The sequence below is a fragment of the Bufo gargarizans genome, chromosome 4, assembly GCF_014858855.1.
Source record: "Bufo gargarizans isolate SCDJY-AF-19 chromosome 4, ASM1485885v1, whole genome shotgun sequence".
Taxonomy (NCBI): domain Eukaryota; kingdom Metazoa; phylum Chordata; class Amphibia; order Anura; family Bufonidae; genus Bufo; species Bufo gargarizans.
In genome coordinates, this window is record NC_058083.1 from 70,227,612 (window position 1) to 70,247,247 (window position 19,636).

Genomic DNA, 19,636 nt, shown 5'->3' on the forward strand with positions numbered 1-19,636 from the left:
AGTTACAGGCCCTAGCGGCCGCTGAGCCTTATACCCTCTTTCTCCATCACGCGGTCCTGTTTGAGATTTTTACCTACCTTTGCTCCTAAGATTCCCTCATTCGGTAACCAAAATCAGACCATCTCCATGCCGGTCCTATGTCCTACTCCATCATCTCCTGAAGAGGAAGCCCTTCACTCCTTGGACATTTCCAGGAAGCTCAAAATCTACCTGAACAGGACTGCGGACTTTAGGAAGTCAAAACACCTGCTGCTCTCTTTCTCCGGTAAAAGCAAAGGTCTAAAAGCCTCCAAACCCTCTCTAAGTAGATGGGTAAAGGAGGCAATCCGGGAAACCTTTTTATCCCAAGGCTTGGCTCCTCCATCCTTTGTCACCGCCCACTCCACGAGGGCAATATCGACTACCTTTGCGGAAAAGAATCTAGTTCCACTTGAACAGATTTGTGCTGCGGCTTCCTGGAGCTCCCACAGCACTTTCGTTAGCATTATCGCCTAGACTCTAGGCGCTCTGAGGGGGTAGCATTTGGACGCACCATTCGGTCGGCCGCCCTCTCATAATAAAAAAATAAATAAAAATAAAATAAAATAAAGGGGGACGGTATTATGTACCTGTGAAGAGACCCTCCCAATTTGTTTGTGTTACTTGCTAGGTCCCCACTTGTGCTGCTGGTTAGGACGTAAGGGAAGCGTTAATTTTTAACGTAAATTTGTTTTCCCTTAGTCCTAACAGCAGCACACAAATTTCCCACCCTTGTTTTGTTTCTACTTGATATAAAGCACTGGATTATGGGCAGTCTGCCCTTTATAGGGGTGGGTTTTCTACAAATTATTTAATTATTGCTTGGTAGGAAATTTTTAGTCATCAAAAATTCCACCTGTCCTACTAGTTTCACAGGGGAGAACTCCCCACTTGTGCTGCTGTTAGGACTAAGGGAAAACAAATTTACATTAAAAATTAACGCTTTAAAAAGTCACAGCATGTGACTTTAAGGTCGCTTTCAGACAAGCGAGTGTCACGCTCCAGACTCACAGCGCAACACTGCACTTCCAGCACTGACTGGGTCGCATAGCATTATATTGATTTCTCGCTCGTATCATTGGGGGACACAGAAGACCATGGGTATAGCTGTTGCCACTAGGAGGCGACGCTAAAAGTGTTAGTTCCTTCTCTCAGCTATACCCCTCCTGCAGACACTGAGCTAGTCAGTTTTAGCTTAGTGTCCGTAGGAGGCAGACCTCCCTGCTTTGCAGGTCTGCTGATTTTTTTTTCTCTTTCTTTCTTTCCTTCTAGCTGGGCTGATGGCAGACTCCAAGCTGCCTGTGTTCCCACCCAAGAGACGGAAGTACTGGGGGTCACCAAGCCCACTGCTTGTTTCCGGTCTCCAGAAGGCGGGATCTGTATTGTCAGAGCGCGAAAATTTCGCACCCATGCCTTTGCCCCACCAGCTGCCAAATAGCTCCGCCCCTGCCTTCTGCTTAACCCCTTTCTTTCCTCAGTACTACTGTGCTGAGGAAAGTGGTTACTGGGCTCTGTGCTGAGGCTTACAGTGCTGGTTAGAATTGAGCTGTATGTAAGAAAAAAAACTATATATTTATATATTATTAACCCCGGGCCATTTTTTACCTTAAGGGCCAGACTGATTTTTGCAAATCTGACGTGTCACTTTATGTGGTAATAACTTTGGAACGCTTTTACTTATCCAAGCCATTCTGAGATTGTTTTCTTGTGACACATTGTACTTCATGATAGTCATAGATTTGAGTCAATATATTTCACAAAAAATCCCAAATTTACCAAAAATTTGGAAAATTATAAATTTTCTAAATTTCTATTTCTCTGCTTTTAAAACAGAAAGTGATACCTCATAAAATATTTATTACTTAACATTCCCCATATGTCTACTTTATGTTGGGATCATTTTGTAAACGTCATTTCATTTTTTTGGAACGTTAGAAGGCTTAGAATTTTTGAAGCAATTCTTAAAATATTTAAGAAAATTTCCAAAACTCACTTTTTAAGGACCAGCTGAGGTCTGAAATCACTTTGTGGGGCTTAAATAGTGGAAACCCCCCATAAATGACCCAATTGTAGAAACTACACCCCTCAAGTTACTCAAAGCTGATTTTTGAAACGTTGTTAACCCTCTAGGTGTTCCACAAGAATTAAAGGAAAATGGAGATGAAATTTCTAAATTTCACTTTTTGGGCAGATTTTCCATTTTAATCAATTTTTTTCTTTAACACATAGAAGGTTAACAGCCAAACAAAACGTAATATTTATTACCCTGGTTCTGCTGTTTAGATAAACACCCCACATGTGGTCATAAACTGATGTAAGGGCACACGGCAGGGCGCAGAACAAAAGGAACGCCATATGGTTTTTGGAAGTCAGATTTTGGTGAACTGGTTTTTAGATGCCATGTCCCATTTGAGGCCCCCCTGATGCACCCTTACAGTAGAAACTACCAAAAAGTGACCCAATTTTGGAAACTAGGGGATAAGGTGCCAGTTGTATAGGTACTATTTTGGGGTACATATGATATTTAATTGCTCTATATTATGTTTTTTGTGAGGCAAGGTAACAAAACAATAGCTGTTTTTTTATTTTTTACAACATACATCTGACAGGGTAGATCGTGCTATTTTTATAGAGCAGGTTGTTACGGACGCAATGATATCAAATATGTCAACTTTCTTTGTTTGTTTGTTTCAGTTTTACATAATAAAGCATTTTTGAAAAAATATTGTTTTTGTGTCTCCATTTTATTAACGCCTTATTTTTTTTATTTTTCGTCCGATCGTCTTGTGCAGGGGTTCGTTTTTTGCAGGAAGAGTTGATGTTTTTATTAGTTCCATGTTTTTATAGGTACATATGATTTTTTTGATTATACATTATTACACTTAATCGGGCAAGGTGACCAAAAAATTGGTGGTTTTAGCACAGTTTTTATTTATTTTTACAGAGTTCACCAGAGGGGTTAGGTCATGTGACATTTTTATACAGCAGATCGTTACGGACGTGGCAATACCTAATATGTATACTTTTTCTTATTTATTTAAGTTTTACACAATAATAGCATCTTTTAAACAAAAAAAATTATGTTTTAATGTCTCCATAGTCTGAGAGCCATAGCTTTTTTATTTTTTGACTGATTGTCCTAGTTAGTCTCATTTTTTGCAGGATGAAGTGACTGTTTGACTGGTACTATTTTGGGGGGCTTAGTGTTTCACTTTATGTGATGTTAGGTGACCAAAAATGTATTTTTTGGCAATTTGTGTTTTTTTTACGGTGTTCATCTGAAGGGTTAGTGTGAAGGACTTTGATGCAATTGCCTATATGCTTCAGTTTAATTCTCTCCCTGCTATTTTAAGGTCTATATTGTTTGGTTCCAAATGTCAAGAATGAATGTATTCGTGTACCGAACAGGGAGGAGGAAATTATGTTTGTATGTGGGATGGAAAGTACTTTTCTGAAAGTGTTAAAAGTTGTAAATGTTCTGGCCAGCAGACAATTGAGCTGTGTGTATTCTGAAAGTGTTAAAAGTTGTAAATGTTCTGGCCAGCAGACAATTGAGCCGTGTGTATTGTTAAAACTCAATTATCTAGCCGGGCCCAGAGGAGGAGTTTTATGCTGCATAAATTGTGAGTTCTGTGCGCCAGTAAAGTTAGTCTCGTGTTTCCAGCATTAAGTTGACTCATGTGTGGATTACTCGGCGATTCCAGGGATATTCCTACTCGTGGAATATTGGGTGACTTTCTTTCATGGGAAGAAGGGAATGCTTGACGGGGATATTTTCTACTACCGTCACAGTTAGGATATGTGATATTTTTATAGAGCAGATTGTTACGGACGCATCAATACCTAATATGTCAACTTTTTTTTATTTCACTTAAGGACAATAATAGCAATTTTGAAGCAAAAAAAAAAATGTTTTAATGTTTCCATGTTCTGAGAGCTGTATTTATTTTTTATGCGATTTTCTTATGTAGGGGCTCATTTTTTGCGGGATGAGGTGACTGTTTTATTGGTACCATTTTGTGGGACATACGCCTTTTTGATCACTTGGTGTTGCACTTTTTGTGATGCAAGGTGACAAAATGGCTTTTTTTTGACAGTTACATAGTTTTTATTTTTTTGTTTTATGGCGTTTATCAGACGGGGAGGATCATGTGAGATATTTATAAAGCCGGTCGTTACAGATGCGGCGATACCTAATATGTTGGTTTAAAAAAAAAAATATTCCATTTTTTTTTATTATAAAATCTGGGGAAAGGGGCGTTTTTTTTTCTTTTTATACTTGAAACTGTATTTATTTATTAAAAACACTTTATTTATGTCCCACTCTGGGACTTCAACTTTTGGGAGTCTGATCCCATCTGCAATGCATTACAATACATCTGATGCATTGCCCGTTAGTGTATTACTGTGTAATACACTAACAGGTTGCCTAGGAGACCCAGCCTGAGGCTGGATCTCCTCGGCACCTCTAGAATGCAGGTCCAAATGCCGTGCAAGGCATTTGACAGCCTCTGCACGGCACCGGGCTGCCTTCTCACCCATCGGGTCCCCGACACAGCAGCGCAGGGAGTCAAAGGGCTCCCTCACGCACAGCAAACCCCTTCTATGTTGCTGTCAGCGCTGACCACGGCATAGAAGGGGTTAATCTGCCGGCATTACTGTAAACAGCGATGCCGGCGGATACAGCAGGGGCCCGGCTATCAGGGACTGCCGGGCCCCTGCAGTGATCGGGTGGTCGCAGCTCCTGCACCCGCCTGATCAGCCCGTCGTGCATGTACAGCGGAATGCGTTAAGGGGTTAACCCTTGGAGCTATCTGGTCCTTCTGAACTTAGTTCCCACGCCATTCTGTAGGCAGAATTTCTTTACCCTACCGCTGGATACATACGTCCTATAGAGTAGGCTGAATCCTGGCACTACCGCTGGATACCGCACTCCCTGTAGCTTTCTATAGGCGGAGTAGTTACACTACCACTGAATTCTGTGAGTCCTGTCACATTCCCTTCCCTCCTTAGGCGGAATATGGGCGCTCACCACTGGACCCTGTACATTCTGTAGCATTACCCTCCTTTCATAGGCGGAGTAATTGCCCTTGCACTGGGTAACGTACAGCCTGTAGCATTACCCTCCTTCCATAGGTGGAGTAATTGTCCTTGTACTGGATGCCGTACAGCCTGTAGAGCTACCCTTCTTCCTAGGCGGTGTACTTGCTCTACCACGGGATATGGTACCGCCCATTGCATTATCCTCCTTCCATAGGCAACGTAATAGCACTACCTCTGGATACTGTACAGCCCGTGCCATTACCCTCCTTCCATAGAAGGAGTAATTGCACCCCCCAATTGGTTCTGTACGGCCTGTAGCATTGCCCTTCTTCCTTAGGCAGAGTAATTGCACTTCCACTGGGTTCTGTACGGCCCATAGCATTATCCTCTTTCCATGGGCAGAGTAATCCTCTATCATCGGAGTGTTTACATCCCGTTGGTTCCTATACGTCCGGTAGCATTGCCTTCTTAACATGGGCAAAATATTTACACCACCACTGGATACCATACATCTGATAGCGTTCCCCTCCTTCCAGTGGCGACGTGTTTGCTCTACCACTGGATCCTATGCTTCAGGTAGTATTACTCCTTCCGTAGTGGGAGTATTTGCACTTACTCTGGGTACTGTACATTCTGTAGCATTACCCTCCTTCTATAGAGTAATGGCACTACCACTCGATCTTGTACGGACTGTCGCATTACCCTCCTTCCTTAGACGGAGTAATTGCACTTCCACCGGATACCATATGTCATGTCGCATTAATCCCTCCGCAGGCGGAGTAATTACTCTCATACTGGATATCATCTGTCCTGTCGGTTTTCCCCCTTCTATTGGGGGATTAGTTGCACCACAATTGCGTGCTAGAGATCCTGTAGCATTACCTTTCCCCCATTGATGGAGTAGTTGCACAACCAGAAGTGCTTGCACTTCTAGTGGACCCTGTAAATTTTTTCGGTTCCCCCCTTTCAGTCAGCGGAGAATTCCACTACCACTGGAAACTGTTACTCCTATTACATTATCCATCTTTCTTGGTTAGAGTAATTGCTTCAACATTGTCTACCGTAACTACTCTCATTTGTTCCTTGTTGCATGCCATCCCTTTCCATAGGTGGCCTATTGGCTAGACACTGGTACCTACAATCGCCTTACCCCCCCCATCATAGGTGGCTGGGTACTGTGACTGCTTCACACTATCCCCTGCCTCAGGTGGTTTTAGTTTGGATTGGTGTCTGGCACCTACGTGGCAGCCTCTAACAGGCCGTTGATATTCGTCATACCTTTCCTCGTGCCTTGAGTCCATGTGGGGGGAAACTCATTTGGCTGATTGTCATTGGCACGCCCTTCGTCCACGCTCCTTCCGTAGGTGGAACGTCTGCTCTGATTGGCAGTTTTCTTCCTTCTCAGGTGGAGTGCATTTATGGTTTTCTCCACATTCCCTTTCTCCATGTGGAGTTTCGGCCTGGGCATTTTGGCGGTATCTATACAGCATTCCTCCTTCTAGACATGGTGCCTTCTTGCTAGTTGTAATTGTGATCGTATCTACATTTCCTTCTTCCTCAGGGGGCACTTCGCCTGGGCATTATTACGTTTTCTGTACCTGGTATAAAACATACCGATTTCTATAGCGCGCCTTGTTTCCTTTACATGTACCGCATTGCCTCTACAATCTACCACGGTGACAGCATCAGCGCTCCCTCCGTGTGGAGTTTGGGTATGCACTTATTCAGTTTGCATATGCGAGTTGTCTACATGGCTCCCATCACCGGGTCGAGCGGTCGTCCTGCCCTTGTTGTCACCCCTAAGTTCTGGTTTTCTATAAGCCGCACCGGCTGCTTCTACTTCTCCCCTTCCGCAGGGCGAGTAGTTGCGCCCCCCACATACTGTTACTACCTGCTTGGCCAGTGTTCATAGCCAATGGATTCTCGCATGCTCCCTTTCTGCTGGGGGGTGCCTGCGCAGGTGGTGTTGGTTGTGTTATCAGTTTTCTTTCTGGGGCTTTGTGGGGTTTTTATTTTTTGACTGATTGTCCTAGTTAGTCTCATTTTTTGCAGGATGAAGTGACTGTTTGACTGGTACTATTTTGGGGGGCTTAGTGTTTCACTTTATGTGATGTTAGGTGACCAAAAATGTATTTTTTGGCAATTTGTGTTTTTTTTACGGTGTTCATCTGAAGGGTTAGGATATGTGATATTTTTATAGAGCAGATTAGATTGTTACGGACGCATCAATACCTAATATGTCAACTTTTTTTTTTATTTCACTTAAGGAAAATAATAGCAATTTTGAAGCAAAAAAAAAAAATGTTTTAATGTCTCCATGTTCTGAGAGCTGTATTTATTTTTTATGCGATTTTCTTATGTAGGGGCTCATTTTTTGCGGGATGAGGTGACTGTTTTATTGGTACAATTTTGTGGGACATAAGCCTTTTTGATCACTTGGTGTTGCACTTTTTGTGATGTAAGGTGACAAAAATGGCTTTTTTTTGACAGTTACATAGTTTTTATTTTTTTGTTTTATGGCGTTTATCAGACGGGGAGGATCATGTGAGATATTTATAAAGCCGGTCGTTACAGATGCGGCGATACCTAATATGTTCCTGGCGCAGTATTTTTCCTATCTCGGGTTCCTGTCTGCATCTTCCGATTAAGTCTGTCTGTTTTTGACACTCTTTCCCTGTCAGGTTACTCCCCAATTTTTTGGGCAGTTTTGGGTCAATTCCATTGCCTTGTTCCCTTTGGGTTTCTTCAGTCCCTCAAGAATTTTGGCTTGTGGGCCATTCTCATACCTGACCTCCAGGTTCTCTAGCCCCGACTTGTTCGTCATGATCACGCTGGAGTGTCCTTCTCTTCTGGCAGTCCAGTATGGTGTGTGTAGCCTTTGCCTTCGGGCATTCCTACTTCTTTCCCCATGGGGGGGGGGGGGGGGGCAAGTTTTCTCACATCTGCAGTTCGTCTTCTTCCGAACAGTATTCCACTGAGTGGTTTCCTTTTTTCTTCTCACACAATGCTGTGACTGTTGATGGCTCTAGGGTCTTTTTTTTCCTGGGGTTCTGACCCATGGGCATCACTCCTTAGCAGCCTTCTGGATCCAGGCTACGTATTTCTCTCCGGTATCTTCTGCAATTGCTCCGTTGCTTCTGGTGACTGACTTGTCTTCATTCTTGTCCATCTTGTGGATAATCGGTGTGCTCTCCACTTCTGAAGTCTCCTAAGCTGGGACTTATATTCCCTAGGCTGTTCTTTCTTCTGCCCAGCCAGAGCCTCTGCATATTCAGCCGCTCTCTGGCTGGCCTTCCTGGAAGTGGTTTTTCCTGTGCCTTTTCAGGGTTCTTGGGGTGTCTTTCCCCCGCATTTCTGGGCGGGGCCCTATGACCGGCCTTGGATTTGTTCTGTTCTTGTTCCCTCCCCATGGTACTGCTCTTTAACGTCCCATGGTCTTCTGTGTCCCCCAATGATACAAGCGAGAAAATAGGATTTTTTGTGCTTACCTGTAAAATCCTTTTCTCGCTGAGTTCATTGGGGGAAGGGGGGGGGGGGGGGGCAGCTATGTTCATTGCTGGTTCTCCCAGATGGGTCCTTCTGGTTCTTGATAATGACCCATCTCCTGTTTTCTTCCTTTTTATTGTTTTCGGTTGGCTTCTCCTGGCTGCTCCTACTGCTTTTGTACAAACTAATTAGCTCAGTGTCTGCAGGAGGGGTATAGCTGAGAGGAGGAGCTAACACATTTTTTTTGCTTAGTGTCGCCTCCTAGTGGCAACAGCTATACCCATGGTCTTCTGTGTCCCCCAATGAACTCAGCGAGAAAAGGATTTTACAGGCAAGCACAAAAAAAAACATATTTTATGATGCTATATAACCCTTAGAGGTCTGGAATGTATTGGATAACACTGACATAATGCTGTCAGTGTTATCCTATTTATTCCAGAACTGTAAGGTTTACATAGCATCATAAATCAATATAATGCTATGTGACCCAGTCAGTGCTGGAAGTTCAGAACGAGTGCTGCGCTGTGAGTCCGGAGTGTGACACTCGCTCGTCTGAAAGGGGCCTAAAGCCGCTTTTCTGGCATAAGTTTCCCCCTATGAGCGTAAAGTGACATGCTGGCAATAGAGGAACTATTATATAAAAGTTAGATATAAAGTAGGCAGTACAGAGATTTATTGGATTGGTCTGGTTATTTATTAGCAAATCACACAGAGCTAAACGATTAGTTCCATAAAAAAAGTAAAGTTAATTACAGTACGTAGAAAAACAAAATGGATTCCTATGAGTATTAACCATTTAGCTGCAGGTGAGTGGAGAGTGCATTGCCCTGCAATGTAATTCCTCTGTAACAAGGAAAGAATCTAGGAGTAGAGACAGCTTTTATAAAGCACTGGTCATAGAAAGCTAGGAGGGTACAAAAGATACAAGGAGGAGAAGACGGCGGAAATCTCTAGTGTTTCACAGGAATATCTACATCCGATTGGCAACATATTTCCTTAACAGGAAGAATAAATATACATTGGATGGGAGAGTCTCAGCATAAGTCAGTGCATAGGAGTGTTAGCGGGTGGACGCTGGTCAGTGGCGTTGCGGTATCTGTGGAGTTGGCTCCTCCTCGAAGGCCTCCTGCTGGGCTGAGAACAGATCCGCTGCAGTACTGGATGGCTTATTCAGCAAAGAAGTGTACAAAAGACACAGGAAAGGCTCCTCTCCGGGACGGCTCACCATCTATGTGTCCGATCTGGCATGTAGGCAAGAATAATGAGGCATTAGTACATAATATACAGTAGATTATATCATTATATCTCATAGTTGCCATGTTGTGACATTTCACTTAGGGATCCACTGTTTCATTCTGGAGGAAAAACTAATTTAAATCCATATGCAACTGAGCAGTTAAGTGCACTGGGGGCAGATCCCAGGCACTGTGCACCCTTGCTCCTCCCTCACCTTCTTGATGGATAGAGCTGGGTTCCTGCATAGTCATCTCGTCTGGCCCTGACAATTCAGGAGGAGAGGGGTGCACAAAGTGATGGATTGGGCACGCCTACCTTGCACTTACCTGCTCATTTGCATATGGATAAAAATGTATTTTTCTCCAAAATGAAGCAATGAATTACTAAGTGAAAGTTATCATTACATATAGCTGATCTAGACCTACAAAACATTGTGCCTCCAAGTTAGGCGTAGGAAAAGGGAAGGGTCAGACCCTCAAAGTACCAGTACGAACGCAAGTGTTGAATGTGTCAGACTGACTGTCAGTGTCCGCCATGGCTGGCTTTGAGTCACCAAGTCTGCCTTATACCCTAATGTTCAGCAACAAACTTGGGTCTCTCCATCTCCAGGAGCCGCTATAGAGTAGTACTGGAGGTGTACACTTACCCACCACTCATGGTCCTCTTCTCCATCCACCACAATGATCTCTCCCTCTGTAAACGTCAGTTCATCCGGGTTGTCAGCTGAACAGTTATATATTGCTTTCACCCTCTTCGGCTTCAACTTCACCTATAGATATATGAGCCATAAACTTATAAATGTGGTGGAGGAGCCAAGAAGAAAGCAAAAAAAAAAAAAAAGAAATGCCTAAGTCAGATGAGCACTTTACTTTCATCACAGTCTGTACAGTTTAAGGGCTCGGATCATTTGCTTTCTTAAAGGGGTTCTCTGGTTTGGGCAACCCCTTTCCAGCTATGATCTAATCATGGGGGCTCCATGCATGGACTCCTAGTTATCTTTTACATTCCATTACATGGGATCTGTTGAGATCAATGGGTCGTTCATGTAAATGCACAGAGAAGCCAGGTCATTGAGAGTGCTGCTCCTTATAGGGGCGCTCTGCTCTGGCTAATCTAGCGGGCTCTCCTTCATTACATTCATATGAACTAGCAGTGCAGAGAGTTATGGCCTAAAGCAAAAAAAACAAAAACAAAAAAAAAACACCCTTAGGGGTGAGTGTCGATTAGAGGGGATCCCTGTAAATATTACCAATAAATACAAGCAGTCACCCACACATCTGTCACTCATGTTACTTGCCAGCTGAGACTTGCGTGGCATTGGTGCAGGCGGATGTATAGGCACTGTGGTACCGGGCTTAGGTCCAGGCTTAGAGGGGGCATCAGACAAACCATCTCCTGTCGCTGTAGACAAGACACAAATAGTTAAATGTAACTGTATTAGGGAGTTGCGGCAGAATCAGTTCAATTCATGTGAATGTAAAATGCACTGCTATAGATTGTAAAATACACACGGGAAAAAAAAAAAGTTAAAGGGGTTATCCCATCTTAGACAATGGGGGCATATCGCAAGGATATGCCCCCATTGTCTGAAAGGAGAATGGAGCAGAGAAAGTGGAGGAGGGCGCACTGCGCATGCTCAGCCGCCCTTCGTTCATTTCTATGGAGCCGCCCCATAGAAATGAATGGGAGCGTTGGCCGCGCATGTGCGGTGCGCTCCCATTCACTTCAATGGGAGAGGCAGGGAGCTGTGCCTGGTGGTGGTCGGACCCTGGGAAACCCGGGGTCCTCCAGCCACAACTCTCCCCGGCTCCGTTCTGGGACCCGCACCTATCAGACAATGGGGGCATATCCTTGCGATATGCCCCCATTGTCTAAGATGGGATAACCCCTTTAAGTGATTTCACGCTAACATCTGTGTTTTGGAAGCGTTACATGTGTGGACACCAGTGCACGGGACTCACCAGGATTCGGTGATGATGTTGGGGCTGCTGCCTGGATCTTACCCATGGGGGCAGGCTTCTCCACCCTGATGGAAATGGAACACAAACACATTATTATTAAAGACTAGAATTGGATTATGATGACCTACAGCGCAGGCTTATGCTAGAGGACTAATTATGTGACTGCTCTACTAGATGTGGAGAGTCAGACACAAAGATCACTTCTTACAAACTACTCGTCCTCACTAGTAGGAAAACTGTATAAAGCCTTCCTATATTTCTGTATTCCCTATGAAAACATTAAAGGCGATATGTCAGCAGATTTGTACCTAAGACACTGGCTGACCTGTTACATGTGCGCTTGGCAGCTGAAGACATCTGTGTTTGGTCCCATGTTCATATGTGCCTGTATTGCTGAGAAAAGTGATGTTTTATTATATTCAAATGAGCCTCTAGGAGCAACAGGGGCATTACCATTACACCTAGAGGTTCTACTCTCTCTGCAACTACTGCGCCCTCTCCACTTTGACAGAACCAGGCCGTGAAGGTGTCATCACACTGAAGAAGGACATAGATACTCTGAAACGCGTCTGGTGAGAACTTCATAAGCAGCGAACAATAGAAGCGACTAAAGATTGACTGCAGTCACCCAACACTTGAGATCGGATATCTGCCTTTATATAACGGAACAATCCAGCGCAATAGGAAACTATTTTCATCAGTCATACATTCGCTGGTCTCCTGCGGTAAAGTAACCAATGCGAGGCTGTATACAAACGGGCCTTTCCGCGGTGGATCAAAGTAACAGATCCCAATCACGTGGGACGCTGTAAAAGCAAGCCGATCACGCCTGGCAGCCATGACAATTTAGCTCCACTATTACAAGGATCGGTAACATAATTATCAGTCCGTTACAATTATACAAGTGATTTCTGTACGCCTTATGAACAGCTGCTATAAATATATGATTAATATTAAGCTGGCATAGAAGAGACTTTATATATACTGTTACTATGAAAGAGATTAAACAGCAGATCTTTCTATACAAGGTGCTACAAAAACCACATTAGATAACGAGATTTTTGTATAACTAACCAGTAAAATCTCTCTCTCGCTCTTCATTGGGGGACACAGAGACCATGGGTATAGCCATGTCCTCTAGGAGGCGTTGACACTAGATAAAGCTGTTAGCTCCTCCCCTGGCAGCTATACCCCCTCCAGCCTGGAGAGAGAGCTTCAGTTTGTGAGAAGCAGTAGGAGAAGCAAGTAAACCAACGAAACAATGTGGAACAGCAACAATGCCGAGAACCGAACCAGGTTCTAACCAGCAACAGCCACAAATGTGGCCGAACAACGATACTGGGTGGGTGCTGTGTCCCCCAATGAAGAGCGAGAAAGAGATTTTACTGGTAAGTTATACAAAAATCTCGTTTTCTCGCACATATTCATTGGGGGACAGAGAGACCATGGGACGTCCGAAAGCAGTCCAATAGGGAGGGAAAAACCACAGACCCATGAAGCAAGCCCGTGCAGTCAACTAAGAACTGTCGCCTTCAGACCCGCGGCCCACGGAGCGACCATCGATGCATAAGTATGCACCTGGAAACTGCTTGCGAACATGTGCAAGGAGGACTGGATCCACCTTGCATTACTCTGCAGCTAAAGCGCAATTCCTCCTAGCCCGAGAAAACGGCCATCACTTTGGGGGAGTGAGCCGTGACACCTAAGGGTGGAACCCTGCTCCGAGCGCGGCAAGCTGTAGCACTGCCAGACCGAATCCAACGTGCAATCGCCCTTTGGGGCCCACCAATCCCCAGCGATGACCCTCCAGACAGAAAAAGTGGGTCAGTACGCCGAAAGGGACTGGAGGCTGCTAAAAATGAGTAGAGCACTGACAACGTCCAAAATGTGACTCCCTTCCATAGGGCACGAAGGAAAGAAAACCATATTTAGATCCCAAGGCTGTAAGGAAAATACAGAGGAGCCACATGTGCCACTTCTTGAAAGAAGATTCCCACGGGCACCAGGGAACCTGGAAGGCTGCCCAAGACGGAAGCGCCAACCCTGACCTATCAAAGAACAAGGGCTAAACAAAGGTCCAACCCTTAAAGTGGAAGGGAGAGAGAAAACCCCAAAGTGAGGGGGACGTCTTGGCTTCAGAGAAGCCTCAGAAGGACCTGCAGGTCCAAGAACAGATACTGGCGATGCAGAACTCCTGTCCTGAATCATAGCTGTCGAAAACCCCCCTCCATGTTAGAACGGCGGTCTCAATAGCCACGCCATCATTGAAAAGGTCACGTAAGACTGAACCCCTTGAAAGAAGGACGTCTCTGAGTGGCAATGATCAAGGGACGTCTCCAGGAGAACGAGGTCGGCGTATCACGCACGATGAGTCAGTTTTGGAGTGACTAGGATACGTCTGAGTGTCCTTCATCCTGACCTTCCATAGAACCCTGAGAAGGAAGGGAAGAAACTCCCGCCAAGGAGAATCAGGACATCCATGGCGGATGCGTCCGGATCTCTGGCTCTGGAGAGAAGGCGGAAGCCCTTGTGCAGATACCGTTAGCACACCCGGACCAATGGAAGAGTCCCTGTAGGAGGAAAAATGTGGAGGGCGGCACAGCCCACCAGTTAGGACCAAATCGTGTCTGGAATGGAAAGGCACCAAACGAATACCCCATGCAACGCAGGTGAGGGAAGGTAGCAACGTAGGAACTACCAAGGCATACAGGGTGACAATGAACCACGAGCCATAGGGGGAAGACAGGAGAAGCAATAGGCTAGGTCTAAGCCCCTACCCTGTAAAAGACAGACGCTATACAGAAGTAGCCAAAGATCAAGCGGCCGTGCCAAAAGAACTCCGCCCGAGAAGGAAGCCAGGCGAGGGAAGTCACACTGCAATGCCAGTCCCAAATCCCAGCAGAAGAGGGAACACCCGTAGAAGCCACCGATCCACAAGTGATGCTAGGAACCCCCTGGAAGACAGAGTATACCAAAAGAAGGATGCAACGATGAATAGCCACCGTATCCACTGGTGGCACCCATATAACACTAGGGCAAGAGTGTCGGGCGCCTGCGAGAACCAACTGTAGCCACGCCCTCTTAGCAATAAGCGAAGGCACCTAGAGCCGTAGTTCCGCAGAAGATGTTAAGTTACTCCCCGCCAGTGGAACACTAGCGGAAGGGGGAAATGCGACAGAAGCACGGTGATGTGCAACACTCCTCCTATGGAAGGATAGCGGACAGTCGGAACCGTATTCAATGGTAGAGTAATCAGCTACTTAAGGAAGGTGTGAGCATACGGCAAATACTGGTCAGTGGTAGGGAGAATACCCCACCTAAGAAGGGGGGGCAAATGCCCACAGCGAACAAGCGGATATGGCGAGTCCTGTACCCCGTGGAGTGCAATAGTGCACCTAAGGGAGTAATGCATACAGCACATAATGAAACCAGTGAGAATGTCACCGCGCCACTGATGGATCTGCATATGGCAGGTCCCGAACCCCAAGTCAGTGTCCTTAGTCCACCTATGGCAGGGGACAACGTATAAAGCAGGTACTGTATCCTGAAGTAGTGCAGTTACACCACCAAAGGAAGTGGGTAATGCATACGACAGTACTGCTGGCCACCGAGACGCAATCACTGAAGATTGCTTCGGACTCAGATCAGAGATTCTCCCCTCTTTCCGGACGGACCCGCCCCAGTGAGGGAGGGTGTGTCTGAGCATGATTTTGGGAGGAAGAGTAGGGGAACGGAAATATTTGAGGAGAAAATTGCCCTGCTGCTGTTCGTCTGCGCATAGGGCTACCCTTCAGAATCTCGCCCCTGGCAGTTGTGGACTGCGCAGGCGGAGACTTATCAACCAAACCACCCAAGGGTGGAACGGAAACTCCCAGAAGTCTCTCCACCGGGTTGCAAAGACGGTGCATTATCAACCAAAGAACCCCGGAGAGTGGATGGGAGATTCCAGCGGACCCCACTGGATTGCACAGGTGGAGAATTATTAACCAACAACCAGGAGGGTGGATTCGGAATCCCAGAGGTCCTCCACTGTATGGCGCAGGTGGAGAATTTACCAACCAAACGGCCCCGGAGGAGAGATTGGGATCGTGCAGGGATCCTTCACTGAGTTGCGCAGGTGGAGAATGATCAACCAAACGGCCCCATAGGACAGATTGGGATCCTGCAGGGATCCTTCACTGAGTTGCGCAGGTGGAGAATGATCAACCAAACGGCCCCATAGGACGGATTGGGATCCTGCAGAGAACCTTTACTGAGTTGCGCAGGTAAAGAATAATCAACCAACGGCCCCGGAGGACAGATTTGGATCCTGCGGTGGTCTGTCACTGGATTGTGCAGCTGGAGAATCATCAACCAAACGGCCCCGGAGGACGGATTGGGATCCTGCAGTGGTCCAGCATTGGATAGTGCAAGTGGAGAATCATCAACCAAAAACGTCCCCGGAGGACGGAATTGGGATCCTGCAGTGGGTCCCTCACTGTATGGCGCAGGTGGAGAATTTATCAACCAAAACGGCCCCGTAGGACAGATTGGTTGATGATTCTTCACCTGCGCAATCCAGTGATTGACTGCTGCAGGATCCCAATCTGTCCTACGGGGCCGTTTTGGTTGATAAATTCTCCACCTGCGCCATACAGTGAGGGACCACTGCAGGATCCCCATTCCGTCCTCCGGGGACGTTTTTAATTGATGATTCTCCACTTGCACTATCCAATGCGGGACTATTGCAGGTTCCCAATCCGTCCTCCTGGGCCGTTTGGTTGATGATGCTCCACCTGCGCAATCCAGTGATGGACTGCTGCAGGATCCCAAACAGCCCAGGAGGACGGATTGGGATCCTGCAGTGGTCCTTCACTGTATGGCGCAGGTGGAGAATTTATCAACCAAACGGCCCCGTAGGACAGATTGGGATCCTGCAGCGGTCCGTCACTGGATTGCGCAGGTGGAGAATCATCAACCAAAACGGCCCAGGAGGACGGATTAGGATCCTGCAGGGGTCCGTCCCTGAATTGCCCAGGTGGAGAATCATCAACCAAACGGCCTGGAGGTGGTATTGGGAACTATGCGAGTGTGGCTGAGGAGGGGGACCCGTATGGACGGACATATCCTTTATTATTATTTATTTTAAATAAAACTAGGAAACCGGCCTCAGTGACAAGATGCAGTAAGGGGTTAAATCTTCTGCACATGTACAGTGCACTTAAGGGAAGGTACAGTGCACTCAGATAATCAGGTGCCAGCCATGGTGGGTGGCCATGAAGGGTTAAGGCGGCAGCAGCTCAGCAGGCGGGGAGGGAAGAACTCGCCCCCAGGGACGAAGGCCGCGGCCCAGCAAGCCGCAGCGTGGCTATTCAGAGATTCCCCCCCCCCCACACCTTGCTGCACTGGCCGTGTCACAGACCGGCCGGACTGAATAGGGGTGTCCCCAAACTGGCCGGGCCGTTGATAGCGGGGGTCGGGCAGAGAAGGCGCGGGCCGGAGCACCGATGCGGCTGATCGCGCTGTAGTTAACCCCTTCCGGAGCAGCGCGACGGCGTCCGCTCCAAGAGGTGTACTGAAAAGTGGCAGGTGTCGGGGAGCGGAGACACCTCCGCATGTTAAACTGGCCAGCAGGGCAGACGCCATACGGCAAAAATCACCGGCCGAACACAGGGCGGTTAACCCCTTCCCGCAGCGGCGGTGTCCGCTCCAAGGGGAGTAAAATGTGGGAGGTGTCGAGGGGCGGAGCTCCTCCGCATGTGTGAACGGCCGCCCTGCTGGCCGCCATATTCTCTGAGCAGGGCGGCAAAAATCGCGGCCTGAGCACCGAATTGGTGCCGGCCGAACGCAGTGTGGTTAACCCCCTCAGGAGCAGCGCACCTGGCATCCGCTCCCGAAGGGGTAGAGAAAGATAAATGCGTCTATGTGCCGCTCCTTGCTGCGCTGCACTCCCTGTGAGCCTTGGCTGGCGGGATGCAGGGAGCGAGGCTGCCCTTGTCCACCTTGTCTTCTGTGGGGGAGGCAGCAGTGCGGGTGACCGGCATTGGCGCAACTCGACCCTGGGAGAACAGGGAAGCGAGGCGACAACTGTTTTCCCATCTGAAAAAAAAGGAAAAAAAAAAAATAGAATAAAAAATCTTCAGGAAATTCCCTGCAGAGGGAGGTCTTGCCTCCTATTGACACTAGAAAAAACTGAAGCTGTCTCTCCAGGCTGGAGAGGGTATGGCTGCCAGGGGAGGAGCTAACAGTTTTCAGCCTAGTGTCGCCTCCTAGAGGTCTCTGTGTCCCCCAATGAATATGGGTGAGAAATTAGGTTGCAAGTTCGTGACTACTATATCAGTGACCTATGTGCGTAGATGAAAAGCTACTATGGCCATAAAATGAACACCACATTGATATAGAAGAGCCTTTCTAGCACTTCCAATACCATTATATTTTGCCTTCTCTAATACAACATATAGCACCAATATATTGGTATTTTCCAATGCAGTATATAGGTACTAGCGAACTTTAAAGGGAACCTGTCATGTGGATATTTGATTATAATCTAACTAATTATATACAATCATTAACTACTAAAAAGTGCCTTAGATGTATTCACTTACTGGTGTGACAGATGGTTCTCTCATAATATACACACAAAGATGCCACAAGCTGCATGCTAATGAGCTGATTCGAGTCCAGCGTGATGTCATTGAGTCCAGCGTATATTTAATTCAGAGCTATAGCCACTCCCCTGCCCACCTGCTGCTGATTCCTATGGAAACAAACTGTCATTCAGCAGCAGGTGGGCGGGGAAAGTCAGGAGCTCATGAATATTCATGACTCATCATTATCAGCTGGAGCTTTTCAATACAAGATGTTGGCAGATTGACTGGGTCAATTAAAGAAAGTGACCCAGCATTTTGCTAGGAGAATCAGTCACTTATTTATGTTGCTCTTAGTTAGGACACCATAAAACTGGTGACAGGTTCCCTTTAAATTTTATATAAGCTAGTGATATTGGATGTCAGCTCATTAATACCATTTAGTGACTGGACTAATATCCAGTACTGGGTTGTGTTGATTATATGCCATTTGCATCATTATATGAGAAATCGGTTTATATGTATTTTAGTTTTCATAGATATTTTTTATCCTTGGACTAAACAATTATGCATATGAGATTTTTAATGAAACTGAACTATCGTGATCAGATTGGATATTTTATTTCATACCAGTTATATGAACAATTAAGGGATTTTGCCTACCAACATCCAAAATACTATTGTATGATATAATACTATCCAATACATAATGGACAGCTGATATTTGAATATTGCAACTTTTTTCATTCATATCAGTAGCCTATTATAGTATATTTAATTTCTGCATATTTGTTGAGGGTACTAAGGGTGTCAGCCACAAGCTGATCCAACACCTCACGGCACATCAAGCTCCCACTCTTGGCTGTGTGGTTTTGGATCAATACTGTATATGATTGTCCTCTCTGTCTACGTTTTATTATTGATGTTTTATCCATGAATTTTTAGCTTTTTGTCTTTAGTTCCTTTCATACCTTTGATAATAAATATTTGTATACCTATATGTACTGGAGTATTCTGTGCAACACCAGATAAGGGTACTTTCACAAAGGCCGCCGGACTAAAAGTACTGCATGTCCGTCTTTTTAGTCCAGCGGCCTCTCACCGCGCACTGCCGTGCTGCACCGGAGCTCCGTCCCCGTCCCCATGATAGTCAACGGGGACGGAGCGGCATCCGGCGGCACAGCGAAGTAGCGGCAGGACGGATCCGACAGGATGAACAGTCTGTCGGAACCGTCCTGCCGCTAGTGTGAAAGTAGCCTAACCAAGGGCCCTCTAATATATTTACATTTCCATATTTATTCATTTCAACGGTGCGTGGGTCGAGGA

General features: G+C 46.2%; 1 protein-coding gene across 4 annotated transcripts in view; it reads right to left on the reverse strand.

Moving 5' to 3' along the window:
- Window positions 1-9,203: 9,203 nt before the first annotated feature.
- The window catches only part of ASAP2 (ArfGAP with SH3 domain, ankyrin repeat and PH domain 2), a 192,767-nt gene continuing 182,334 nt past the window's right edge, over window positions 9,204-19,636 (reverse strand). For all 4 annotated transcript variants that reach the window (XM_044292527.1, XM_044292525.1, XM_044292526.1 and 1 more), the window contains 4 exons: window positions 11,745-11,809; window positions 11,081-11,184; window positions 10,430-10,552; window positions 9,204-9,788 (listed from right to left, as the gene is read on the reverse strand). In XM_044292527.1, coding sequence (XP_044148462.1) covers window positions 9,714-9,788; window positions 10,430-10,552; window positions 11,081-11,184; window positions 11,745-11,809 — 367 coding nt within the window. In that variant the 3' untranslated portion in view covers window positions 9,204-9,713. The remainder of the gene's footprint in view (window positions 9,789-10,429; window positions 10,553-11,080; window positions 11,185-11,744; window positions 11,810-19,636) is intronic.